Source organism: Alligator mississippiensis, chromosome 1, assembly GCF_030867095.1.
Source record: "Alligator mississippiensis isolate rAllMis1 chromosome 1, rAllMis1, whole genome shotgun sequence".
Taxonomy (NCBI): Eukaryota; Metazoa; Chordata; order Crocodylia; family Alligatoridae; genus Alligator; species Alligator mississippiensis.
In genome coordinates this window covers 469846891-469874626 of record NC_081824.1, presented here as the reverse complement: position 1 = coordinate 469874626, position 27736 = coordinate 469846891, and the positions used below count along the sequence as shown (strand labels likewise).

Below are 27736 nucleotides of genomic sequence, written 5' to 3'. Positions count from 1 at the left end.
AACAAACCTGTTTAACACACATCTCATTAAGAATATGTTTTTAATATCCTTTACTGAAATTGGATCTTATTTTCCAATTTGCAAAAGGTTGTCTTACAGAGATAAAACTTAAAACACCGTGAAAAAGGCAAATCATTTCTCTAATGGCTACAGCAAAATGTATATGTTCAAACATTTTGGCTAGAAGGTGGTTTGCAAACCTAGTGAGCGGTCTTGTTTCCTTAACAGGAAAGTAAAGCAGAATGCAGTAACCAGCATCAAAAAGGGCCAGATGTTTTTCTCGTGGTAAAGAGCTTAACGTTAAAGGGAGAACACCAAAAAAAATAAATAAGCGGGGGGGGGGGGGGGGGGGGGGGGGGGAATCCTTGAACATTGTTCAATTGCTTTTAATGCTTTAGACCAAGTTAGTGCAGAGGTCGCAGCTCAAACTTTAACTTTTACTTGCTCTGGTCTCCTCTTACCTGGATAATAATTTCAGATGAAATCTCTTCAGCTTTCTTTTGTGATATATTCTGAATGTGAATAAACTGGTTTGTTGTAGGCACTCCTTGTGCATCCGGTTTCCTCTCTGTTAAAGTAGGACCAACAGCAGGAGGACTTGAACAGGATTCTTTATATTTCTGTTGCTGGGGGATGGAAGTTGCCGTCATCCCTACTGCAATCACCCTCGGCACCTGGGTACAAGGTGACGGTTCTGCTTCGCTAGCGAGTTTACTAGTGGACAAAGCCTTGTTTGGGGGATCCACTACCATATGTTCTATGTTTGTGTCAATCTGAGCTTCCATCATAGACATTTTCAAAATGTCTGCTACTGCTGTCTTCACGGATGCCTGCATGGGAAATAGGCTTGTAACTGGCAATGCCAGTTTGGGCAGAGAATTGCCACCTGCTACCTTTGAAACAGAAGGAGGCTGATGCCCCTCAAAAGTTATCTTTGTAACAGTGGATCCTTGCGTTATAATTGGCTGCTGCACCTGAAAATCAAATTTTTGTTGTGCATGTTACAGCTGGGTTTGTTTGTTTGTTTAATTATTATTTATTTAATCCTAATCAATATTTACCTGGACAATATGGCACAAACAACATACTTGCTACTAGGAAGACAGTTGAAGCTCAGTGTTTTAACAAAGGATTCAGCAGTGATATGGTAACATTTAATTGAAGCAAGGGGAAAGGCTCTTTGGACTGCTAGACACGTTCCTAGCAGTATGTCACAGCAGCCTCGTTTTCCTTTGGGATTTACATCCCCATCTGGTGCATTTAGTCACCTTTTTTTTTTAAAGCCTCAAGGGGCTTGGGAGTTGTAGGGATTTTTTTTTGCAGTTGGTTAAATACTCAGAGAATTTCATTTTTCTCAGTCTTTACATGTTCACCTCCCAAGGAAAATAAGATTGCTCCTCTAATAATAGTTAACTTAAGGGAGATGTAAATACAAAGGAAGACGAACAATGGAGATCCTTAGGAGACTGCAGTGTATTCATCTTTATTTCCATAAAGATTAAAGAGAGTGCTACGGGAACGGAAATCAATAATACGTCATACCTAAAAAATAAAAGAAATAATTAGGGACAAATTCCATGCACCACTGGTGGCAGAAATTTATAGAAACTGTCCAAGAAAATAGACTTGTGAGCTCTATGTAATTTTCCCCTATATTATAAACATGTGCTTCTCTTCCCTAGTGTCAACCTTTGGATGGGGAAATTAATACCAGCATAAGGAGGAGTTATCTCTTGCCAGGAGAAACACACTGCTACAGTGACAGACTTGGTGTTTTGATTTTTCCTTGAATAGTGACGGTTTTATTTTTTGCATGCTATCAATATTCCGTTACCTGACTCGCTGGCTGTTTCTCTGAAGAGGCAGGTAGCTGCATTTGACTCTGGGGGGGTTGGGGCTGTACGTAGATTTTTTGTGCCGTTGGTGCCTGTTGCAGTTTGGGTAGCTGTTGCGTGGTTTTTACTGCAAGCACCTGTACTACAGTTTGCTGTGGCTGTGCCACTAAGGTAGGGAGTTGCCTTTCTTTGGCCATCATGTGGTGAGGGGTGGGCTGTGCATCTGGTTTGCTCTGCACCTGCTCCTGCTGCAGCGGGTTTAGCTTTTGATGCCTTATAGAAAGCTGGGGCATTTGTGGGAGTTTGTGCTGGATCTGATCTGCTTGCAGATGGATGGTTTGCTTCTGTTTAGTCTGGAAGCACTGCAGAGTTTTCACTTGCAGTTGAGTCTGTTCCAGCTGCGGCTGACTCAGTTTCTGCTGTTTCAGTGCCTGTGACTGTGTCAGGGCAGATCGGTAAAACAGGCCAGTCTGAGGATCTAAGGTGTCCATCTCTTCCACTTCGCCTTCCTCAGTTCCAAGCTGCTCACTGTGCTTGGTAAACGCAGTGTGGCTGCTTAAAGCCTTAACAGAAAAGTTACACATGACTTAAGTAATGAGAAACGATCTGAATTACTACTAAATACACAATCTAATGACATTACAGAATACTTAAACTGAACTGCTTAACACAAAACAACTTAAAGGTTTCAGGCAATCAACTTGTACATAAAAGCAAAAATGTCTTAATATGGTGCACTCTCAAAGCCTTTATCACTCAATGGTTCTTGAGGTAGACCGTGATGTACCACCCCGATGTACCACCTCCAAATGAAAAACCAAGAAAACCAGACTTGGAAGACTACGATTTGGATCACTTCCAGTTCCATGATAGGTGAATGGGAAGTGACAGGTGCTGGCAAATTTAACAGATAGCTTAACTTCGGGGAATCTCTCAAGGTGGCAGCTTCTAGCTTAAACAGGCAGCTAACAATTCACTAACAGGTAGCTTTATCTGTGCTGAGTTGACTTTGTGACATCCTCCACAATTCTCCTTATATTTGGGACCCACCTCATTTCCCATGCATCAAACCACTGCTTCTCCCACCTCTCTAAGTCAATTTTTCCTGCAACTCCCTACCAAGACTGAGTCTCTACCTTCCTACCAAAACTGTTAACCGCATGTATCACATTGGCTGGCTGGGACGGTTTAGCTAGGGATGATCCTGCCTTGAGGAGGGGCCAGACTAGAGGACCTCATCGTTCCCTTCCATGTCTAGCTTCCTACAATCCTATGTTTGAATTAAGACTTCCTTGGGGCAAAAGCTTTGACTAATAATATGCTTCATACAACACTTATCTCTTTAATAATTAGATTAACTGGCCTCATTCAGAGGAAATTCTAATTCTATGGATACTCCCTGTAGAAACTTCATAGGCCTATCACACTGGTAGGTCTGTATTCCTAGCTGGGGATCATGGCTATGATGGTTATACAAGAGATTGCAGAATATGTTTACAGGTGTCCCTCCCTTTATGCAGGTTGCGTATGTGCAAATTTGCTCTTATGTGATGACCCTTTTCATACCAAAAATTCGTTATATGCGAGAGAAATTCACTCTAATGGGATCAGTGTGGTGGAAATCATGCCATAGGTGGAGAAAGAAAAAATGATTTTGGGGAGGGTGTGGGGGGTGGAGCTGAGCTGGGTGATGGTGCCCAGGCTGGGCTACAGCAGCGACCCCTGCAGCCCAGCCCAGTGCGGCCCCATCAGCGCAGTGCCCTGGGAGCTGAGAGCCATGAAGCTGCAGGGCAGCAGCACCCGTGGCTGCCGCTCCGGGCAGCTGATGCACGTGCTTCTTGAGCTGCAGCTGTTCCGGGAGCGGCACAACGCCACATCAGTACAGTCGAGGTCTTGGAACGTATCCCTATTTGTTACACTGTAAAGTAGGTTCCTTTTATGTGAATTTGAGTTATGCGCTATTTTACAGCATGAAGCGAGGGAAACCTGTACCTAAGCCTGTCGCCATCCTAGGATAACCTCACACTCACTAATGCTGACAAACAAAAGAAGTGTGATTTAAACATGTTAATTCCTCATCTTACTTGTAGGACATGTTACCCCATGTTACTTCTGCTTATTACTAAGCTTTCCACTTTTGGGGGCATTCATCTTCCATTACAGAGTGTTGCATATTAGTGATCAGGCATGGAGTTTGCCACCATACAATAATGCCCAATAATGATGAAATTGCCTCTGCTCTATGATGTGCTGTCCCTAGTTCTGCTCCATTCCTTTCCCCCTACTTAAGTCTTACACAGTATCATCTGGGCCCCTTCATATTTGTATTACTGAATACCAGACAGGCAACTCCTACTGCTACCAGGAAGATCCCAGGCAAACATGAAGAGCTCACCTAGGAAGCAACATTTTTTTTCAGAATGGACATGAGCAAACAGGCTAAATTCTGCCCCTCACATTTAGGGTTTCCACAGACACCGATCACTAAGAGATGTGCTTTAACTCAAATAAAAATGGACCCTACATTATTCATAGAGCCTAGTAATATTTACAGACTGTTTGGAAAAGAAAGGGTACAACCTGCTGCATGAGATGGGTAATTGCGCCAGTGGAAGATGCGGGGATAGATTTCACCACAACAGAAGTCTGCGTTGCTGTCTGTGATTGAGCCACGTGCTGCAGCAGAGTCCTCTGGGGCTGGGATGACTGCTGGTGGGGCTGTGAGCGATGACTGACTGAAAGTAAAGAGGTTAATGTGACTTCTCCAGAACTAACTGCAGTAGCTGAAGCTACCCGTTTTGCTGTTTTACCTTCAAGTGGAAGTAAATACAGATGAAATAAAAATCTGAGTATGAAGTCCTTTACTGTATGCTAGCTTCAACTTTAAAATGCAGCTCTATTCTGAGAAGCACTTTAAAAATGACATCACAGGGCCCTGTTTTTTCCTAACAACTTCAATGCACAAAAGCTCAGTTTTAAAGGAAAAGATGCTTCCTAAATTGTAGTCCTGCAAACTGAACTTGCATGAAAGAATCCAATGTGAAGCTGCATACATATTCAATAAGAAATTCTGGCGTCTGCCTTACACTTTTATCTTTGAAAAAGTGTTGCCATGCTATTATAGACATGATGGTCAAGGAAATGTAAGAAAAGCAAAGGTTTTTTGGGATACCTTTTACTGGATCACCTGTATAGCTGGAAGAGATGACAACAAGCTTCTGGGCACAGACCACTGGAAGAAGATTGCCCATCATCTCTCCCAATCATACAGTAAATAATACTGCAAAAACAAAAATCCGTTGCCCCTCCTATCTTTACAACACTACTAGAAGCAATGGGGTTGTAAAGATATAACTGAGAACAGTAAGACTTGGCTACAGAATAATTACTGGCAAAAATGCACAAAGAGAACCTTAATTAACGCCCAAGAGCCAAAGTTAAGTTTGCAAGGCTGGCAGTCAAAATGTCAATTTTGTAAAGGAGTTCAGAAATCACTGAGACAAGCACAGAACCCACAATACTATTTTTCCAATAACTTTTCAGAATAGAGGCAACGCTAGCCACTGGAATTAGAGTAATGGCTCCATAATGACAGAGTAGGGCAGGCAGAGTGATCCTTAGTTCAAAGTATAATTAATCCCATTAAAATAAAAGTTACTGCATTGATGGAGAACTCCAATTAACTTAGACCTGCTAGTAACAAAATATAAAATATCTGCTTTAAACTAATATGTAATTAAAATTTTCAAATCCTGGAAAACATGGCAAAGCACTGGAAAGCTCAGGAGAATATGATGAAAACCAGTTTACGTTAGGACCTGACAGTGACAAGAAGTCACCGGTGGTTTTGCTGGATTCAAAAGAAAGGCCAAAGTTCAAATGAGCACAAGGACTTGACTTGTCAGCTCTAGGCAGGGACTTGAATCAAATAAGTACTGGCCTGCATGCTGTACCAGATCTTCCTGGGGGACCTCAACAGTTTCTGCAGAATTTAAAACTTAATTTAAAAATAAAGTTTCTAACCTACATGGTTGTGTAGATATTCTTCTGAATGTGAACCTATACAGTGTTGTAATCCTGAGTCTGCAGACAGAAAAAAAATGATAACACTAAGGGGTGTGAACTGCCCCACTTATCCCAGTGGGGTGTTAACACTGAAGCCTGATACCTATTTAGATGCAATTAAAATGTGCCTAATCCTTTGGTCTAGGCAAAGTGTAACGAAGTTAACATAGGTCAATATTGTTCATTATTTCACCGCCAATCATTTTAGCAGAAAACCCAGTCAGGATTACTGTTGAAGTTTGAGGATTGTACATTAAAGAGGGAAAAAAAAGCAGCAAGCCTCAATGGCCCCTACTTCTAGATAGGTGATCACTTAAACTTGGATGAGAGGTAAGTTAGAGAAGTAACCACAGCTGCATGCTATAATGAAGGCCGCCTTCTTCAATCCATAGCTTACTGCATTTCATTAGTGGGAAAAGTAGATGGACCCCTATCATGCACATTGCCTGTAATTCTGTAAACCACTATGTGGTTTGTGAAAAATACTATTTTCAGTTACTGATGACAGAAATGTTACAGAAGCTTTCATTTCTGTCATCTTTCACATGCTGAGTGGATTTTTGTTTTTTCAGAAAAACATTATTTTAAATGGATTTTTCCAGTACGACTCAGAGAAATCTGAAAGCAGAAACTTAAATACATGCACAGTGTATTGTGTTTGGTCATGTCAGGGAATGACTGGTTTTCAGTTAATTGGAGATCATTTTGACAGGGCTACAGAACAGTGGCGTTCAACCTCCAGCCTGTGGAGACATGTCATCTGGCCAGCAGGTCCTGCAATTTTACAACGGGGGAGCAGTGGCACGATTTCAGCCATGGTGATGGGGGAGCAGTGGCAGTGTTAAATCCCACAGCACCCAGTGTCACAACAATTTATTCTGCCACAGCTCCCCTCCTGCCAAATTTAAGGACCCACGACGGAGCCCTGCAGGCTCGATGACATGGACCCATGTGCTAGATATAACCCTGTACTGGATCAGGTCCACAGAGCAGCCATGCGCCTCTCATCCAGCCTGCGGGACCAGAAGGTGGAGCAGCACTGTGGCAGAGGACATACCTGTTATCAAGTATTTTTTATGCTCACTAATAAAACATTTAGCCAAGGCTTTCTTAGCAGGGATCCACAAAAGAGCAACTCAGTCAAAATTGAAGCCAGATACAGTAAGTGATGTAAGAATAAAAATTCTGCACACCTTAAATCAGAGGTACAGGCGATGGATGTGGAAGGGAGAGGAACAGAAGGGGAAAATGAAAATAATGGAAATACCAGGTTAAACATTTAATGAAAGACACTGAAATAGTATTTGAATATATTTAAATATAGGCACACTTCAATCCCATTTTCAGCTGCACAAATCTTAATCGGCACATAGAAAAAAGAAAACAAGCATAGAGAGTGTTCACTCACATTAATTAAGAAATTTAAAAATGCTTCATATATGAACTACCTTGATCCCTTCACACCAGAATATACTAAAAGGTGGCTCAGAGAAAAGGCCTGAGGACAGAAAGTGATTATTCCATTTTTTGGGAGACACAGTATAGGTAGGCATGTCCAGAGGAATAGAAAAGAGGGTTCAGAGTGCATTAGCATCCAAGCATGCCTAATGTCTTAGGCATACAGGAGGTTCATTAGTGAAAGTCAAATCTCAATCACAAGTTTGAAGCATTAGTTCAGAGTTAACTTGGCACTGAAAAGATGATATGAAAATTTATCAAACCAAACACAAAAACTATTTGTCCATTCTCATGAGGCAGGTGGGGGTGGTAATTATACTGCCCAAAACGCCTACTCAACACTGATGGGCAAGTAAAATTTTGCAAACTAAATTCCCCAGGAGGTCTTGCCTCTCTTACGTACCAAGTCCACATAATGCTCGAGTTACATTTTGCATTTTTTTTCCTATGAATCCTCCACAGGGGGTGGCAATAGGGTCATCTTGACATTTTCCCACCAGATTGGAATAAAGCATATATGTTTAAGTGGTTTGTGCTGAACCAATGATCTTTTGCTTCAGTTATACTGGAACTGGACATGCAATCTCCAATATACCGCAGAACAGAGGCAGCAGCGTCCACCCTCTAGATGAGGACAAGCATGAATTTTCTCTCCAAAAATATTATTACAAAGGAAAATGAGCACCACCCCTTGTCCACACCTCAAAAATAAAAGCTTTATTTTTTTTTTTAAACTGAAAACCAGTCATCCTCATCCCCCACCTTTACACACACACTTTTTACAGCATAGCCTTTTTTCTTTTCTTTTTTAAAGTCACTTACCAGTTGTGATATATTCAGCAACTAATTCAGACTCTACCACAGCAATTGAAGGGCTTTCAGGAGAATGCCTCTTTTCCTGGGTCATCTGAATTGGAACTGCCATTTGGCTCAGGTCAATGGTAGGTTGTCGTGGTTTTGATTCTAACTTCTCTTTCACTGATTAAAAATATTGGAAATGCATCTTTTAGTAAAATAAACTCCAACTGAGGTTAAATATACAGGAAGTCAATTTGTTATAAAATGTCAAAGCCGCAGGAAAATACTACAGTACTTTCAAACTGATCTCTCATAAAGGCAAGAATAAAGAAATGGAAAGGGATCCAAAAAACGTGCATATTCAACTAAGAAAGTGTCAGATTGTTATTTTAACAACGCAGTTGACGGCTATATGCTTTAAAGTGATTCCAAATGCACACCTGTTGTTTGCTGGAGTTCCAACAAGGCTTTTATTGTAGAAGTAGCTGATTGAGATTCACTGGATACATCCTGGTAAATTATTGTAGGGCTGGTATCCACAGCAATTTCATGTTCTGACCAATCCTGACTTCTGGAAGCGATTACATGAACAACAGGCTGGGAATCTGTTATACAAAAGAACAAGGATATCAAATCAACTTGTTGCAACCTTTCAGTTTAGGCTTTCTTATAGTTGGACCCAGCAGCAATGCTTGCAGACAGGGTTTCCTAATGCTTTCTATTTGAAAAACCCTGTTTTCAATGGCTTATAAAAAACTTTGCTGAACTTAAAAATCTTCAGTTTGAACAGCTAGTGCTGGGTATCCACCTTGGGCTGAAAAGTTTCAGCTGCTTATTCAAAATCTGACCTCTACATCTATTTAACAGAAAATAAATCTTAATTCCTTTAAGTCTGCTGACACTGTCTGCTACAAAAATAAAGCCATGTAAAATTTTACAAAAAAAAATATACAATAGATGAGGAGTGGAAGGAGGGATATGTATATAAAAAATTTCTTTTTAAGATTTTACTGATAACTGAATGAATCACTTTTCCTTTTTTTCTCTAGTTCCACCTTCTGCAGAGATATATTCCAAAACCATGCATATAGATGCCTACTCAGACTCTTTTTGAAACCCTCCAATGAAGAGGTTCCCATATTCTCCATATGCATTTAGAACTCCCAGTATTAAAATGCATGCCATTGCCCAGGCGAGCTAGGATCAAAGGAATAACTGAGCCAGACTTTCTTTTTTTATATACATGGAAATTTAATATTAAGGGAACTAATGATGTTCAGGTGAAGTGAAGTCTATTTTAGAACTACTATTATATACTTCACTTGATATTTAGAGCTACAATTTCATACTTCTCTAGAATCTAAAAAAAATAATCTCAAAATGCTTTTCAGAACTTAACCTCAACAGCTGTACAAGAAGATATTAGCCCCACTACTTTATCTGGGGAAATGAGGCACATAGTAAAGTGACTCACAAGTCAGTAGCAAACTTCTGATGTTCCGCGTCCTAACAGGCCAGGTGATCTTGTTTTTAAAAGGTAATAAAGGAGATGCATCAAGTTGTACAAAACTAGTTGCCATCCTCAAGAGAGGGAGGAAAACCATTTTAATTAGCAACAAAGTCATGAATGATCTTTACCTTGGGAGCTCTGGGACGACTCTGTAGAGGAAGAACTGCTATCAGTGTAGCTCTGTGGTTCTTCCTTCACCTCCGGGAGAGAAGAATTTCCTGCCTCTGCCACCCGGGATGCCTGCTGCAATGTTTCAGTTACCAACTGCCTAGTCTGTTCACTCACAACCGTAGCTTGAAACGTCACTGGCTTTGGTTTTATAAGCACCTAATAAAAAAACAATTTCTTTACTTACAGCAAGAACACTCAAGAGTAACAGACATTTTCACTTTGTTGAGCTCCTTTGCATACTCTTCTCTAACAGGACATTAGGACAGTGTATGGGAAGATCTACGTAATCCACTTTTTCCATTACCATCCATGACGGTATCTACAGATGCTGGCTGTGTTGTGTAGGATTCTAGTTATAGTCCATTTAAAATTAAGTGCACAAGTTACTGGGTTGTATTTATGCTTCATGTTAAAAAAAAAAACACTATATATATTCTCACATACCACACACCCAAAATAAGACAAGTACCAAGAGTCATGACTGACTGTTTGGCATAAGAGTTTGACAAAGTAAGTCCTCCTAGAAACACAGGGTGTCCAGGAAGTGTGACATCCTAGATGGTCTGGGTAAGGCAGCAGAAACTTCCTGGCATAGTAGGACAGCGGCAAATTTAGGCCCCAGACCCTTGCAAAGGGCTGTAGCAAGACTTACTTCCTTACTGTAAATAGTTCTTTACATAAGTTCCTGAAAATAGTAAAGCGTTCCACACAAGCCTCATCAAGCTATTGCAGACTGCATGCAGCAGCTCACCTGCCCTAAGCCAACTCAATTGCTCCTTCAGGCATAAGCCACAGTGCTCAGGCAATAGCCACAGCTGAGAGGATTACCACTGGACTCTGCTCCTGCTGCTTGCTGAGCCAAAAAGAAGTGGCAGACATCTAGACAGCCAGAAGCAAAAAGATGTTGTGTTCTAATATTCCTCCCCATTTCTATTCCAGAGAAGAAAAATCAGCTTCCCTGTTTAAGACAGGCAACCCAAGTTCAGAGGGAAAGGTGCACGTGGTATGCAAATAAGATATGGTATGTACTTAGCACTTTAGCATTTATAGGATCAGGCTCAACAGATGTCTGAAAGCTTAAGTCTCACAGCAGAGGATTATATATCCCTGCTCCAGATGTTGTACTGATTAACTGGGAGACAGGAAACATACTATACCCCTCTGCAGCATTTCAAATATGTTGGGAGTCATTAAAGACTTTGAAACGTAAAGTACTGTAAATACCATGAAGGTGTGCTTCTCTAACACAAATCCGGGGGTGTTTTTCATGAAACAGGAAGAAGGTCTCACTGTACCTGTGTTTTGCCTTGCTGCCCATAAACAATTTTGGTTGGGATGATTTTGGTGGCTGGCTGAACAGTGGACCCTATTCCTTTTGGCTGTGTGACAATCATTTTTGTGATGGGTCTCGTTGCAGTGATGATGGCAGGTTTTGCTCCTGCTGGCACTGCCTGAATAGTTTTCTCCCCCTGTAATGAAGGCAAAGTATACATGTTACCTCAAAAAATTATTCTTCAGTGAGAGAGAATAGCCCAGTGATTCTCAACCAGGGTGCCAAAATAAACCCAGACATTTCAAATAGGATTCCAGAGTGTCAAAATCATTCTGATCTGTTGTGGTCTTTGAATTTTTCCAACAGAAGAATTGGTCTATTATTTTTCTGTAGTCAAAAAGAGTGAAAGCTTAGAACTGGCATTTTCCAAGGGATGCCTCGAGTCTAATAAGGTTGGGAACCACTGGAATAGCCTCTTGTCTAAGATACATATAGTCATGTATGAAGCAATGTAGTGGCTGCATGTAACATGTCAACTAATTTCTTTCATCACCAGGCTGATTTCAAGGAACAGATGCATTGAAGTGAAAGTGAATTTAAAAAAAAAAAAAAAAAAAAAAAAAAAATCAGGAATAGAGATTTACACTTTAAATTCTGCTGGAAGAATGAGGTTGGAGATCAAAAGGACTAGAGCTGAGGTGGTCAATCTGTCTGTGCATCGCCACAGCTGGAAATTTGGTGGCAGAGGACCAGGGGAAGCGTTAACAGTCATTCTCCTGCTGCCAAATTTCCTTAACCATTGGGAGCCCCACAGACCAGATGATGTGGCATAGCAGGCTAGATGGCACTGGCCCATGACCAGGTCCTGCACACCGGGCTTGTACCTGCAGGCCCAACCCCACATGCAGGATCTGTCCTGCGAACTGGTCCCACACCACTGACCCAGCCCTGCAAGGCAAGATTGAGCACCGCTGAACTAGAACATTTAACTGGCCTTAAGCAAAACTGCTGCTCTCTGAGTGGGTAGAAATGTTCGAGGACAATTTAAAGGGAAATGTAAAACTTTGAAAAACTGTCATTTGATAACAGCAACAGCTTCGATTATCAAAGATGAAAACACTCAAGAAAAAAAAAATTCTCCTCTCTGTGTTCACTGTTAGCTTGCTTTTTTAATGCATTTCAGCTTCTACATTTAATCAGCTTGGCCAATTTTATTTCTGGTTCTCAAGTAATTTCTGGAGGGCTTGTTGGAGAGGTGAAGGGGGTTTCCAGCAGTACAAGGGAATGAATGTTTGCTTTTATGTTAAGTACTAAAGCTGGCAGGTGCCTCTTGCTCAAGTAAGACTGTCTGTTTCAGATCATTTACTAAAGACAGAATTCCCCCAAGTCTTTTGTAAACGTTCTTATCAGTGGAAATTAAAAACCACATACCATTTTTTATTAAGTGACTTTACAAACTCTAAATTACGGTTTAAAAATTCTTGAAAGTATGTTCCTTTCATCTGTCATAGGCTTTAATATTATACCTGTCTCTAGGTATTTGATGTGCCTGGTGCACATTTTTTTTCAATAAAATGGATTGTCTTTGGAAAATGCTGAGTTATAGCTGTTCTGTAGGAATAGTCCAATTTCAACCAGCTTCTGCTAGACCCCAACCATTAAAATCTAGCACTTATTCAGTAATGAGCAGCAGTGAAACTGATAAGAATCTCATTTGTCAGCACCTTTCACATTCTCAGGGCCCTAATCCTGACTAGATGGCAGCTGGGGGCCTTGGACAGCGTATCTGGTTTCAGAAATACCACAGTGCCAATTTCAAAACAACAAAATACTGTGGGATTTCAGAACTGTGAAAATCTGGGTTTGCATTTCTGTCCTAACAAAATGGAAAAAAGCTTTTACAAGCTCAAAAAAAAATCTTATAATACATAAACCCTTTCCCACCTGGTTCCAGTGTCCGAGTATTGGTTTTAAAGGTATTCTGACCGCTGCCTGCCCCCTCCACCCCACCTCATACTTGAATCCAAGAAAAGGGGCATCTACCTCCCTCCCTCATGTTAAATAGGGGGAAAAAAACTTCTTGGATTTGAGTAACTACAGCATATCGAGGAACTCACATCATTTACAGTGATCTAGCAAAATCGTGAGAGTAGACAATAATAAATACACGTCAGCTAGTCTATCTGCCAAAAGAACTCACTGTAGTTCAACCAGGGAACCAAGATTCAGGAGTTATGCTAGAAGTATAGATAAAAGGGGCCAGAAAACAAATATTTAACACCCAGTGGTTGGAATAAGTACTCCCTGGGGAAGAACACTTCCTTCTCCATCCCCAAAGCATGATGTTATGCTTTATTTTAACTTTGCTTACCTGTGACCTTGCTTAGCTTAAAGAAACATTCGATTCCTTACAGTTGCAAAGCAGAGTAGCAACTAAGGTTGTATCAGAAACATCTTTTAACCCTCCCAATCAAAATTTCCCCTCACTAAGTAATGTTGCAGTAGCACCCAGAAGCATCACTCAGTAGCAGGGCTTCATCATATTAGGCACCAAACAGAACATGGAAACAGTCAGTCTCCTGAAAAGATGATTACCCTTTCCTTCTGACAGGCACACAACCAGACATCTGCAGTGTCTGAAAAAGAGGACACATCCTCCTCACTTTAAGAGGAAACTATAATATAAAAACCGTGTCACTTTTCCTGGCTCCACTTTTTGGATTCCAAGATCTCCATAAGCCAGGGACAAATGGACAACTAATAGGAAATATGGGACTTTAACCCAACTTGAGCAGGAGAAATCTTCAAGCCCCTGTTTTGACTAAGAGTTTTTCACGCTTACTTTTCAGCTAGACTCATGCTCTGTTTGAGAGCTCTTGGAAATTCTACTAATAATGGCCACCCCAAAAGACATATAGCACTGCACCTGCTGGATTTGAGATTCTAGATTTCAAACCGCTCCTTACCCCAGCATTTAACAATGTTGTGACTACATTCTTCCCTGGAAGACCTTGAATAGTTGTTCCTTTTCCAGTAGTCTTTTGCACAACAATCACGTTGGGCTTAGATGTCATTGGAATTGTAGTGATTTTGGTTGTCGTTCCTTAAAGAATATAGAAAGAAAGACAGGCCTGAGTCAAAAGCGATGACATTCAGTTTTTGTTACATGTCATATAACTCTAGACACTCCCTCAGAGCACAATAAGGATGATAATTCTACCGTCCTAGTAGTCTTAAAACATGACCAAACTTTAAACTAAGGTGGGTTCAAGGTCAGGTGTGCAGGATGTACAATAACCATTCTTACAGACCGTGCATGGCATCAGCAAAGTCGGGCAGCTCCACGTTCTTTGGTTGGTGTAAATCAAAGGAAAACTCTCAGTGGTCATCATAGAAGATGCAGGTACAAGTTAATAACATATTTACTCAAATCCAAGCGGAGGGAAGGGAGCCTTATCTTGGATTTGAATACTATGCTGGGGCAGACAGCTGCTTTTAGTCAAAGTCCAGCCTTGACCTATAGCTGGGGCTGGACGTGCCACCACTGCTGCTTGGCCAGGGCCAGGCCTGGAGCTACTGCATGCTCTGTGGCCTGGACCAAGCCACTATACTGGGCAGAGGGACAAAAGTGGCAGGGGAGACAGGCACCAGGAAGGGGGTGGGGGAGGGGGAGGTGGAAAGGCAGTGATCCCTGTCCTGTGTCCCTCCTCGGTGCCTGACCCCCCACCATTTGATCCTCATATTACCTGGCCCCCAGCCACTTGCCCCTGCCACCTTCTGCTGCTTTCCCTCTGCAGCAATGGGGGACATGAACTTCAGATGACCCCCCCAAAAATAATATTCTATACGTGGAAAATGATAACAAATGTATAAATTTTCCATGTATAGAATCTAATTCTTGGGAGAGAGAAGGAGGGGAGAAGGGAGTGTTGTCTTAAATTCAAAGTTAGTGATTATAGTTAAAAGGTACTATAGTTAAATACATTCATCTTTCTCATATTATATTACAAGCCTCTGGTAAATTCTGGGCATCCCTGTGCCAAAAGGAAGTTGTCTTTATAAAGAGTTACCTTCAGATGAGAGTGAATATGTATTTGCTTGCTCTACAATTTAATCTGTAACACTTTGAAAGAAAAAATTATCTAGTAGTTTACACCTTGAAGAAAGGTTTCCTATTTCATAGAAAACAATTCGGATACCAAGGGTATCCTTAGTATATATCTGTTCCAATTCTTTTCCATAGAAGGACACCAATTTTTTGTTGCATGGGAATACAGAATTCTGTTATTATAATATAACCTTTTGGTTTCTTTCATCCCCCACATACTCCCTCCTTACCTTATCCTTCCCCTTCCCATTCAGCTATTTTTGACACGTACAATGAAATGTCTTCTTCAACTGGCCCAAATAATTATTGGGCTGTGTACTCAGTGAAAAGTCAAATACTGAGTTCTGAACAATCAGAGCATGTCTCAATTTTGTTTCTCAAATAAAGGTTTATACAAAGACACCCATAGGCCTACCAGAAACAATATTACTGCTGATAATCTTGCCTCCCAACGTAGCCAGCGATTTTGGTACTACTGTTATGATGCTTCCGCTGGTGGTTTTCACGTAAGTGGCGGCGCCTGGAGTTCCAGCCATCCGAGCCCCTATAGAGGGACTTACAGTTGGACGTGTGTATGTTGCTTGAGTCCCTATTTCAAAGGAAAACAAGAAACAAACTTATTGTTAAAACATGAAACACTACCAGTACTGCAAAATGTGAAAGGCGTTTTACTTCAAAGGAAGCATTAAGGCTCCATGCCAAGATGGGCCATGATACTGTTTTACAAACCCACAGCTAGTTCTCAGGCTGCATATCAATATTTATGCAATTTAATTTAAACTTAAATATGCTTTCATAAGACATGCTGTCAACTGCTTTCTGTTTACCCCACTGTGATGTATCCATAATTTTTCAAAGCCCATGTCCATTAGGCTCCTGGTTCTTTTGCTCATATGGTCTTTAAAACATGCCTCAGTATTTCCCTTTATCTTATCAGAAGCCAAAGTTTACTGGATGGCACTGCCAGAACTGTTCCCTTCTTTCCTTAAGAAAAAGGGTAATATATTTGCTTTTCCCTTCATCTAACACAACAAAGCTTTCATTAAGGTTTAAAGTTCCCTTTACAAAAAAGATACTGCTTATGAATTACAATTAAAGATGTAAAGTTAAATTTCTGAAGTGCTCACACACACAAAACTAATCTTCTCAAACCAAACAGGTAGTAATGAGGTACTGAATTTGTCTCCCAGTGACCACAACTGGAGCAGTGCTGGGCCTGCAGAAGTTAAGACTTCCCCAAAATCACATGTTGGACACAACTGTACAGCAAAAATTAGAAATACATTCCTGATTACCAGTATTAGCTTGCGGAAAATAGCTTAGGAAAGGAGATTTCTACTTTGCTTGCACTTCTGCAAGCGCTGAGCTGCAGACTAGTCATTTGCTGAAGATTTTAATTAAAAAACTGCTAGCCAGATACCTAGGAAGCCAAACATTCAAAACCAGATCAAAGAGAAAATAAATTACCTCTATGACGTCTACCAATTAATACAAATTAAAAAAAATGCAAGAACAAGTCATTTGTACTTGTTTATAATGGATTAGGAGACTATTTGATGTGTTTATAATGTTTAAAAGTAACCTGAAAAGCTAAACTAAAAATTAAGTGAGGCATAGAAGGCACAAATTTAAACCATCACTTCCAGCCAATATTGAACACTTAGCAAAAAAAAAAAAAAAATTAACCAAGTTTTAAAAAAAAGTAACCTCCCCCAAATTCTCCTCATGCTTCCAAGTTTGCAAACAATACCCTGTACCGCATCAGTCTGGATCATTGATGATACGATACAGAAGGCACACACATCTATCAGCAAACAACACAGGAAAAAGTAGGGAGATCTAATTTCTATTTCCTCTCTCCTCTATACACCTACTGTGAGAACTGGGCAAGTCATCTCTCGATTTCTCCATCTGTAAAACAGGAATGACGATGTTTACCTACCTTCAAGGAATGCTGAAGGCTTAACTCATTTGTCTGATATTCCCTAATACAAAGTGCTACAGAAGTGCAAAGTATCGTGACGGGTTTCAGAAGCTATGATTATGCTAGTGGGTGTCAAGTTAGATAGACCAAAAGAGGATTAAAAGACCACTTCATGTTAACCTGAGGTCACAGTATAGCAATTTTAGAGTACGGCAAGGGTAAGAGCCCTAACCTACCATGACTACCCAACAGGCTTATGAATCTACTATTATACCTTTTCATAAGCAATGAACAAGATGTTATTTAACCCTGTTATATGGAGTTCATCACCTGTATTTCTGGGTTTACCCTCCCTTCCCTTCTAGAAGTAGTAACTTACCAGTGGGAGTAGTAACCAGTTTAGTTGTCATGATAGTCCCATTACTGCTAACCACCATAATAGGTGAATTGCTACTGCTGGGCAAAGTCGCTGTAACTGGTTTGGGTAGGATTTTACTGGGCTGCACCTGTTGAGTGATTATTTTAACACCTAGGAAAGGAGAAAGGTCACTGTTAACATACAGGCACAAAAAGTTACTTTCTGAAATGCTTCCCCAGACCAAGCCCTAATGGGTCTTCTGAGGTCTTTACTTCTGAGCCCGTGTATTCTTCATCATAAAAGAATATTTGGACTTTTTGCCAATAATCAAGAAAAATCAGCACCGTCTTTCACGTGCCTTTTGCCACTTCCTAGCTACTCTTAACTAAAACATGGGATGCCAGTAAGTCATGTGATCCACTGCAGTAGGTTTTAACCTTTTTGGCCCATGACTAAAAAATGAAGTAATGTCTCCAAGACCCACCATTTCAATCAGTAACAAACTAGTCCAAAAGCAATGAAATATCTAAAGATGTAATCCATATTTTTTTTCAATTAAGTTACTTCAATTTAAATTTAATTACAAAGGACAAATTTCATTTTATCAAGTTACATAAAGCAAAAAAATTGGATTGCTGGTAGAAGGAACAAATATGGCACTGAATAGGGGAACTGGGCATGAGATGCTCTTTCTGTCCAGCCTACAGCCTTGTGCTGGAGAGGAACTGAGCTAGCACAGGGACTGGAAAGAGGCATCAAATTAGAGGTAGGGAGCACACATCTCCATTCCCCTCCAATGTTTGTGGGATTTTACTTTCTCCTTCCTACAACCAACCCATGAATTGTCCTTAGCATTCACTTTTCAGTTGCAAAGGATGTGAGAAGTCATGATCCAACTAGCACAAAACTATATCCAGATCTGTGTAGGATATACTGGCAGTGTAGTTCTATTCCATGCTGAGTCATTATGTATTACGGTGGGAAAGTTGCATAGACTTCCTCTCAAAAATCCAAGTGAAAAACTTGATACAAAGTAGAATCTCAGTGTAAACTCTCTCACCTAAGCCTTTCAAAGTAAGTAGTATATGGTATGCTACAAGTAGATTTTTTTTTTTAAACCATGGAAAATCTGCAAATTGTTCAATCTACTGTGGAAAATCAACAAGCACAGTACAAGACCAAAAGACAGTGCTGCTAGTTTAAAATTTAGAGGACTTTAGTATTATTTTTTGTATGTGCAACAGACATGCAAGAACAATAGCTGTTAATTGTACGGTGTTCAATGACTGGCAGAGGGCATTTTATTTGGGATAGGCAGTATTTATTTAAGCAATGATTAAATAAAGACAAGGATTATAGGACTAGAACTATCTTTATTTTCCCCTCTAAACTCATCTGAGTTACCCTGACCTAAGTACCAGAGCCTTACTACTGATTTTACATGCATTATTATAACACATGGACAGAATAGTTTGCACTTCTATAGCACTTTTTACTCAGAATTGGAAACTATATAAACATGAATTCTCACAGCACCCCAATAAGATGGGTATTATGCCTATATTATAGATGGGAACAACTGAGGCAGAGAAAGTGACCAGCCCAAAGTCAACTGAATGAATTGGTTCTAAAAGAGAATCTAGCCTCAGTTCTAACAGCATTCAATACGACAAAAGACCAAATTACATGGGGGTGGGGGTGGACCCAGAGCAAGCTATAAGAGATAGGAGGAAGGGTTAATTTTTGTGTGAGCGGTATTACTGAAAAGCTATTTGATGTTCAAGGAACCAGCATCTTTCAAGTAGTCAACCGCGCTTGTTTACCAAAATGTGCGTACCTTTGCAACATCAAGAGGCAGGAAAACTTTTTCTACCCAAGGCAAAGACAAAAAACAGAAGACTTTCCATTAAGTCCAATGAAAAATGCTGCCTAGACATCCTCTATAACAGTCTTTTCGAGTTTCCAGGCCAAATCTTGCCTTCAGACAGCTCTTTCTGAAGTCAGTAGAGCTGCCTATGCACATGTGAGGACAGAATTAAAGCCCTTTATTCAAAGCAGACATAAGACTTCCCTAATTAGTAAAATCATCCAAGAGAAATTCCAACTACCTGATTCCTGTTTGATCTGAATGGTGGGCTTGATGCCAGGTGGCAACTGAGATTGCTGTGGTTGCTGTTGAGGTATGGGAGAAGATTGTGTCAGCTGCTGCTGCTGGGCCTGTTGTATTTGATGCACGGGCTGTTTTGGGGACTGTTGATGCTGTTTGGGAAACTGTGCTAAAATCTGAGTTGGGTTTCCCACCAAGCTTTTGGGGGAAGGTAGTCTGGTAGATGCAACTTTAATTGCTGATGTGGACACACCTGTGAAAAAGCAAACAAATGAGGATTTAACTCTGCAAAACAAGAGGACACATTTTTGTGTTTTTAAATAAATACTTTTCTATTGTCTTTACTATTGATCAAAACAAACCCAAGTCACATATGAATTGGCAAGATGCAATGACAGACCTTAATTCCAAAGCACTCTATTCGAAGATAAAGGAAAGTTTACACAGAATCTGCATGCACAAGCTTGCACTGGTTAATTTACACAAGTTTTGTAGACAAATAAGTTACACCAAGATCTGGGGTGGACAGATGACCAGTTATCATGGGGTTGCCATATGTAACAGGTGTGACAGCTGTGCCTGGTCACTAGGTGGCAGAGGAGCAAATAAGAGCTTTTTTCCCCTGGGTAAATGGATGCCCTGGGATAAGCTGTGGTTAAATGACACATACACCAGTCCTTTTACCCTTATTTTTTCAGGCTAATTCTATACCAGACGTGAGTTACACTGGTGGAGGATGGTATGTTGTAGAAGTACTTTTTTCATACTGTGTAAACATGTTGTGTGCCCAGAGCCAGACTACCAATGACAGGAAACACAAGAAAACAGCCAATATAAAGATCGTGGCAAAAAGCTTATGATCTATGCTTTGCACTTTTTGTAGTATAAGTATAAAAGATCTGTCCAAGCGTGACAGTTTTGTAAGCAGTAGAGAAACAAAGATAATTTACATTGAAATCAAGACAGCAGAAGGCTGAAAGGCAATATAGAGGTGTAGAGGTAAACATTAAGACTATCACCACTGAATAAGAATGCTTGCCAACATATGTGATATTCCAAGAGAGGTGAATAAAATGCTGTATTATCTTGCATACAACAAGAACCTTTCCACCCAAAACTGGGGTGCGTATATGAAGTGGGGAGGCAGAGTTTCTGAGAGGCATAGAAGTACTGTACTTTGATTCCTGCTTCAAAATGCAGCAGCTGTTGCATGACTATTTCAGGCATCTGACGGAGTCAATTGACTTAATGGACCGCTGTTCTTCAGTCCATGGTTGTTAATGATAGTCTCTCCTTTTTAATAGTTCTGATGTTCCACTAATCAAGCTAATCTTTCCTAGGGCAATTTTGCTATCTGCTAGCTGCTCCTGATCCCTCCTTTCCTACTGCACAGTTTTGGAGGCTTCTTAGCTCTTTTTAAAAGCATAGTCACCCATGGAGACCAGCCTTAAGCAAACAGCAAGGGTTTCAGTTTTATTTAAGCAGGAAAGGGAGAGCGAGTCAGCTCAAGACTAGGCTCTATGCAGTCATAACTCTGGGTATATCTTTTTCTCTTCATTCTGCTTTTCAAAAACCATGGTGTCTTATATGCATGGGGTATGGTGTATACCAGAAAATATGACTATATTTTGTAGTACTTATGAAATATGTAACTCTTGGAATTAGGAACACTTTGGAACAAGGTAATCAAACCAAAGTCTTGTAGTTAAATTTTTAAAATTCTGTTCAGTGACAGAAGCAATTGGCATAAAACCTACAATAAGAACCCCAGCTTCCCATCTTAAGCAACCGTGTAATACCATCCGCCTTTTAACAGAATCTGGTTCAATCTGTTATTCTAAGGAGCCCATCAGCTAGGTAACAGGCCTTTGGGAGGTCATCCAAGGAGTTTTAATGTGCTCTGCAGCCACAGAATTCAAATTTAAACAACCTGAAGCAGGAAAATAAACAATAGGAAGGTTTCCTCATATTATTTAAAGAAGAATGTCTCTCATTGCTCTCTACTGAATCCCTCTGACAAAAATTAAAACCCAGACAACTACGAGACACCATATCAGTCATCCCATACCAAAAGGAAAAAGACACAGAGCTACCAGAAAAAACAGGCTTGGAAACAATGTAAGAAATAATATACAGTTCTAAAAGGGTCCATGAACTCTTAGGAGACTATAGTAACACAGACCTAGACGGGAACTCTTGTATCATCTAGTCCTGTCCTTTGTTGCAATAGGAAATCTCATGAAATAATCCCCTTAGGTAAATGGAACAAGCTTCACCTTAAAACTAATTAGGGTGTTTGCTTCCAGCTGTTTTTCCATTTGGAAGGCTATTCCAGCTCCAAGGCTATTCAACAGCTTACACCTCCAGGTCTTGAAAGACTCTTAACTTTGAGGCTCAGTTTAGTCAAAGCCAATTTATAACCATTTATTCTTGTGCCATAGTCCTTTAGGGTAAAGAACTTTTTTTTTCTTCCTGGTTTGTACCCTGGAATGTATTTAAAGAGTGTAATATAATTGGATCCCCTTTCTCAGCCATCATTTTGTTGGTCTAAAGCAGCCAGGCTCTTTCAGTTTCCTCTTGTAAAATGGCTCTCCATTCTCCTGGTCAACCCCTTTATCTGTTCCAAGTCAACTTTCTGTCTTGAACGCAGGCAACAACTATAGTTGCACTTCACAGTTACATTTGCCAACATCACATTCACACTCACACAGGACAGAATCACAGAATTGTAGGGCTGGAAGGGACCTCAGTGGAGCCTCCAGTCTAACCCCCTACTTGAGGCAGGATCACATCCAGGTGTCTCCTCCTGTCATTTCCAAATGGAGAGCCCCTACCTTATCTCACAGATTTTTGTTACTGGCTCCTTTCATTTTGTACTATTACATTTCACACCATTCTGGTACTCAAATCCTAAAGGCCACCCAGTTCTTCTGCAAAACATCCTTTTGTGCCAAGAAGAGAATGGGAAGGGGAAGATTATGAACAACATGGGCCTAGAAGAATCATTTTATGACATTACTGTGACCTAGCATGCTAAATTGGAATTAAGACTCAACAACTCATAAATTTTAATCTAGGCTGTGAAATGCATCTTTTAGGTGCTTCACTTTACTACTACCACAGTATCTCTGATCTCTAAAACAGGGATAAAACTTATAAATACTTCTCTACCTCACAAAACAGATATTTGGACATGTATTTGGCTGGGGTGATATGATCCCGGCACCCATTCCTGCCTGGGGCAAGGGGTCGGACCTGATGATCTGTTTAGGTCCCTTCCGACTCCAAGTACTATGATACAATGAAAACTTAAGATTAGTTCATAATCAAAATACTCTAAGGATTACATACATCAACCACTATGACTAATCTATTTTGGAGTTCATTTTCTTAGTTTTTGTGGATCATGTTTTAACAAGGAACCATCCCAAATGATTGCCACAGAATGGGAGGTGAAAGTGTGTTCTCGAGTTAGTGTACAACATTTTGAGGAGTTGGATTTTTTTTTTTTTAAATACTTCAGGCAAACTCTGCTTGGAACACCTTTTGGCAAGATTCTCTTGAAAAAAAAGACTTGCATATAACAATTTAAGGGAAGGGGAATAAGAAACCCAGGTTAACTGAGGGTTTTTAGAATACACTGGTTTAGTAGCATCAAGAACCAGATGCTTTTAAACTATGTTTTGAGTTCCAAGGTGTTTACAAAGTACATAGAAAGGGTGAAGCCTACGTATACCATCTTCTCAAAACTAAATATACTCTACCAGTCAGAAAGCTTTTATACAAATAACAGTACTGCTGTACCTTGTGCTACTGTTGACATGACCACCGATGGCGTTGATGATACTACGGCAGTCACAGCAATAGTATTTGCAGTGGAGGAGGGAGTGGAACAAGTGGTGGTGGTGGTAGTGCTGTTACTACTACTGCTGCTGCTGACCAAAGAAGACTGAGAAGCAGTTATAACCACTGGCTGCTTCTGAGTAGTTGAGGCAATGACAGACGTTGGGACAAGTTTGGTGACTGCTGCGTAGTTGTGGGACTTGGAGAGAATGTTGGGCACAAACGTTGAACTTGGAGAAGTGGTTACAATGATCACCTGGAAAAACAAAAATCCATTCATTCTTCATATTGATTTACAAGTGCTGTGGACTTCTTACATTAAACTACACAGACTCACACAGTTCTATTTCATTTAAATGGTCTTGGGTTAGGAAGATCACTTGCAGACCTTAACACATGCACTTGCTAGCAGAAAATGAGACATTTCCCTTCGCCGGGGAAGGAATAACTAGCCCCACAATTTCTAAAGGGAATGCACCTTCATCAAAAAGGGTAAGTGGGTAGCTTTTTTGATTCTGGACAAAAAACTACTCCTGTTGCATAAAGATTGTTATGTCTGCAGACAAACTGAAACAAGAGAGACAGGTGTAAACCACCTCAGTTCATTTGACAGCACCCAAAAGCCTGGAGCCCGTTTTTCTCAAAAAGAACTGTTGTATGTCTTGTATTTTAGAAAGGCTTTGAGTATCACTATCCTAAATCCTGCATACACTTCAAGGGTTGACAATGGAAAGGAGAAATACAGCATCACAGAGAAAAAAAAAACAATTAGGGAACAACTGATCATTTCACTTTATGGATCAAAAAGATTATTGTCACATTTCCCCATCACCACAAGGGAACTTTATTTCCAATAAATATCAGTGAAGAACCAAGTGTTAGGTTCAGAAGCAGCTTTTGATAAAGTTTTCAAAAAGATGGGAAGTTCTTTCTTCTCTTGGCACCATTTGTCTGCAGATAATAAATGCTACATCTAATGAGAGTGATTTCCAGTCTCAGTGATCTACTTCGACATTGAAAGACTTAAAATTCATTCTGACCTTGCAAAAGGTCAGTTTTACCATTTAGCAATCACTTAACTTGGAAAGTTAGTTGTTTAATGGTCTAATCATTCTGTTTTGTTTTGACCTTGTGGTGTGTCTTGACAATATATAATCTATTACATATGTACATTCCCTTAAAACAGAAACATACAAAAATCAATTATGTACTGATATAATATATACATATCATAAAAAGTCACAAAGAAAAGTATAACAATTGTGGTCTAGTAGGTCTACTCCAGCCATAAATTCAGTTGGTATGATATAACTGAGTCTTCATTGCTGTGACCCTCAAATACATCCTGGCTAAAAAGTGCAAGAACCAAGGACATCGCTACCTCCACCAGCGTGCGCTAAATCCTGATCACTAGTTGAAAGGTGAGACTTTTATGCCTGTTCCTACCTCTCTCCCTTGTGTCTTTCCCAACTTATTTCTTCTTTCTTATTTATCTCCTTTTGCCTTCTGCCTAATAGTTGGCAAAAGTCTCTTCTACAATGCTGCTGTGAGCCTGTGATAAGAAAAGTGACTCAAATCAAAAGCACAGGCAGCCTGATGCCAGTACAAGTTTGTCAAGTCTCAGGGTGGCTAGTAAGATGACATGTTGCGCCTCTGTTTCTCCAACAGCAAGGCTATAAGTCAGTCAGTATCAGAGACAGGAAGAGTGTTTTCTATTTTTCCCATTTTTTTCTGTCCCTGTTTGTGTATTTCTTCTTTTGTGAAACAGGATCATCAGGAACAGCAAGGAGCTTGCAGCCATCTCAACAAGCTTTTTCTTTTGTTATAAGAAAGAAGCTAGTACCATCTCATAGGCCCTCAAAGCACTTTTCCTTGCAAGAACTGTATATAATTATACAGAAAGGAAAGAAGGGTACCATTACAATGAAAGCCTTCCATGATACTTTACACTCCAAATACTTTCAGTGTTTTCCTTCTTCCCCTAGCCCTCCCCCCAACTTTTTTTCAAATAGTGATTGCTGTCAGGGAAATAAGCAGGCCAAGATATCTATACTAAAAGCCAGAACTTGTTTAATGTATTGTTTAGTAGTATGCACAGACAGGTTCCTGTTTATACCATTAGCTCTGTGGGTCCACTTATTTCATCAAAATTAGCACACAGAATGTTTGCCTGTCTAATTTCTAATTGTGTAATACATACAGAAAGCACTCTGAAGAGAGTACAAGTCTTAAGTGGAAGTATCAAGACTACTGTATTTGAATACTAGTTTTTTGTGGATTCAGTGGTGAATGCTGAAAGTATATAGCCACCTTCCACTGCTGAACAGTCATTTAACTAGTGACTTACACAAAGTGAAACATGTCTGCTAGCAAACAGGCTATTTTGTTCAACTATAACAATTGCTAAACACTGAGAATGTTGTTGTGACAGTCTGTTTTGAGAAGTGCCAAAAGCTTGGTCACAGATTCGCTGTGTAAAGAGGTATCAAATAAAGATCCAAGCGAAACAACTGCCAAGTCCCTTGACTACCAGTAGCAGTTATCACTTTTGTGCAAACAGCTTTATGTAATAATACAGCTGAATACCGGAACAATAATCTCTACCATCAGGAACTATGAATTTTCCTTCAACCTACAAAAATGTCACAATCCTAAAAACCATGTACACAGAATTTGTGAATGGCACTCTTAATGTTCATTGAACTGCATGCCCATTTGAGCTTAATCACAAATGCAGAGGGTCACACCAACCTTAAAATGTATTACATAAATGCAGACACAAATATTCTGGTGCAAAAAAGCATTTTTATCCAAACAAATGTGCTGCCCCAAGTTAAACTCTACTACAAGCCAAGTATCTGCTGCAGTGTAAGCAAAACCTCGTATCAGATGGGTTAGCATTCATTAGCATACCACCCAGAATCCTTTTGGAGCTCATATTTCTGAGCAATGACACTATCTGAGATCAGGGAATTAAATGTAAGTATGCGTCACCCATTTTTAATAACTGAACAGATAGTATGAAAGGCCCAAAGTAAACTCACAATCTGCGCATAAAAAAAGCAAAAAGAAAAGTCAATTCACTGGTCTAAACTGGGGGTGGGAAGTGGAGAGCTGCCATGGGGGCTTGACCTCAAGAAGCTCTCGCTGAGAAAAAATGCTTTCGAGTAGGCAGTCAGAGCAACCCGCAAATTCATCTCTGCGTATTCAGTGATTTCAATGGGCTTACACGCCAACAATAAATTTGGTCATTGTTTATAAAAACACTCCTATCCAATGCCCAGAACTAAAATTTGGGCACTATCACATTACCTGAATACCCGAGTTGATCTTTAGCGCTACAATACTAGGCAAGGGCGAGAAATAGCACACGAGAAAAAGGAGAATACAACTCCCATAATTCCTGGTCACATCTAACAGCAAGTTCTGCTAGCTCTGGAGTGAGGTCATTGTCCTCTAACCAAAATCTTTACACAGGATAGGATGGGCGGTGTTGCGCCTGTTTAACTGTGTCTCGGAGTTCCTCCCAATCACTGGGTGGCAAACAGCTGCACAACACTCGGATCCGATCTCCAATAGATGGCTTGTTCTAATAAATGATCACTGATTGGTTTTATTTACATTTTTTCATTTCACTGAAACTTCTGGAACTGGACTGAACCAGTTTCTTTTGTAGATGTGGAAGATGTCAGTTTGTTCGAGATTTATGTCTCTTGTGAAAGTTACACCTCCGGAAGGAAGGAATCCTTATCTCCTTCCTTCGCCATTGTGGAATATTGCCTACCACCATCCTATTTTTGTTTCCCAAACTTTACAGTTTTCTATAAACGACAGTACCTTCTTTTTACAACCAATCTAAGAACCTTAACCAAAAAAATGTATTATAGCAAAACAGCATCTAATATATTTGCAGTTGCACCAATCACTACTATTATCATGTAATGTATGGTCTTCCCTTAAATGTCTCCTTTCAGGCCCTGCGCTCTGTTTCACTGGATCTCATTCTTGGTTCAGCTGGACATGTTGATTGCTTCCTTCACCTTTGCTCACCAAGCCGGCTGTCAGGTCTGCAAAGGTCTGCTGTGTGGTCACTCAAAAACAGGCTATGGGGCCTTCTACTTAGCCACACTTCTGTAGCTTGGCCTAGGCCCCTTAAAAATGGCCATGCCTGGTGACAACCGAGAGCCCACACCTAATTTCTTGATGCCTATTACGGCAGAATTAGAATAGTTATAAACAAGGAAAAGAGAAATAAGAAAGATTACCTTTGACCAAAAGTTGTTACC

General features: G+C 40.2%; 1 protein-coding gene across 4 annotated transcripts in view; it reads right to left on the bottom strand.

Annotated features, from left to right (window-relative positions):
* The window catches only part of EMSY (EMSY transcriptional repressor, BRCA2 interacting), a 44427-nt gene that overhangs the window by 2844 nt on the left and 13847 nt on the right, over positions 1–27736 (bottom strand). For 2 of the 4 annotated variants that reach the window (XM_014601513.2, XM_014601515.2), the window contains 12 exons: positions 23412–23706; positions 19609–19860; positions 17522–17671; positions 15634–15807; positions 14077–14213; positions 11133–11306; positions 9795–9993; positions 8597–8761; positions 8181–8336; positions 4416–4570; positions 1835–2398; positions 462–974 (listed from right to left, as the gene is read on the bottom strand). In XM_014601513.2, coding sequence (XP_014456999.2) covers positions 462–974; positions 1835–2398; positions 4416–4570; positions 8181–8336; positions 8597–8761; positions 9795–9993; positions 11133–11306; positions 14077–14213; positions 15634–15807; positions 17522–17671; positions 19609–19860; positions 23412–23706 — 2934 coding nt within the window. Of the gene's footprint in view, positions 1–461; positions 1543–1834; positions 2399–4415; positions 4571–8180; positions 8337–8596; positions 8762–9794; positions 9994–11132; positions 11307–14076; positions 14214–15633; positions 15808–17521; positions 17672–19608; positions 19861–23411; positions 23707–27736 lie in introns of those variants that run through there. The other 2 variants (XM_019479386.2, XM_019479385.2) reach the window with 2 other exon arrangements.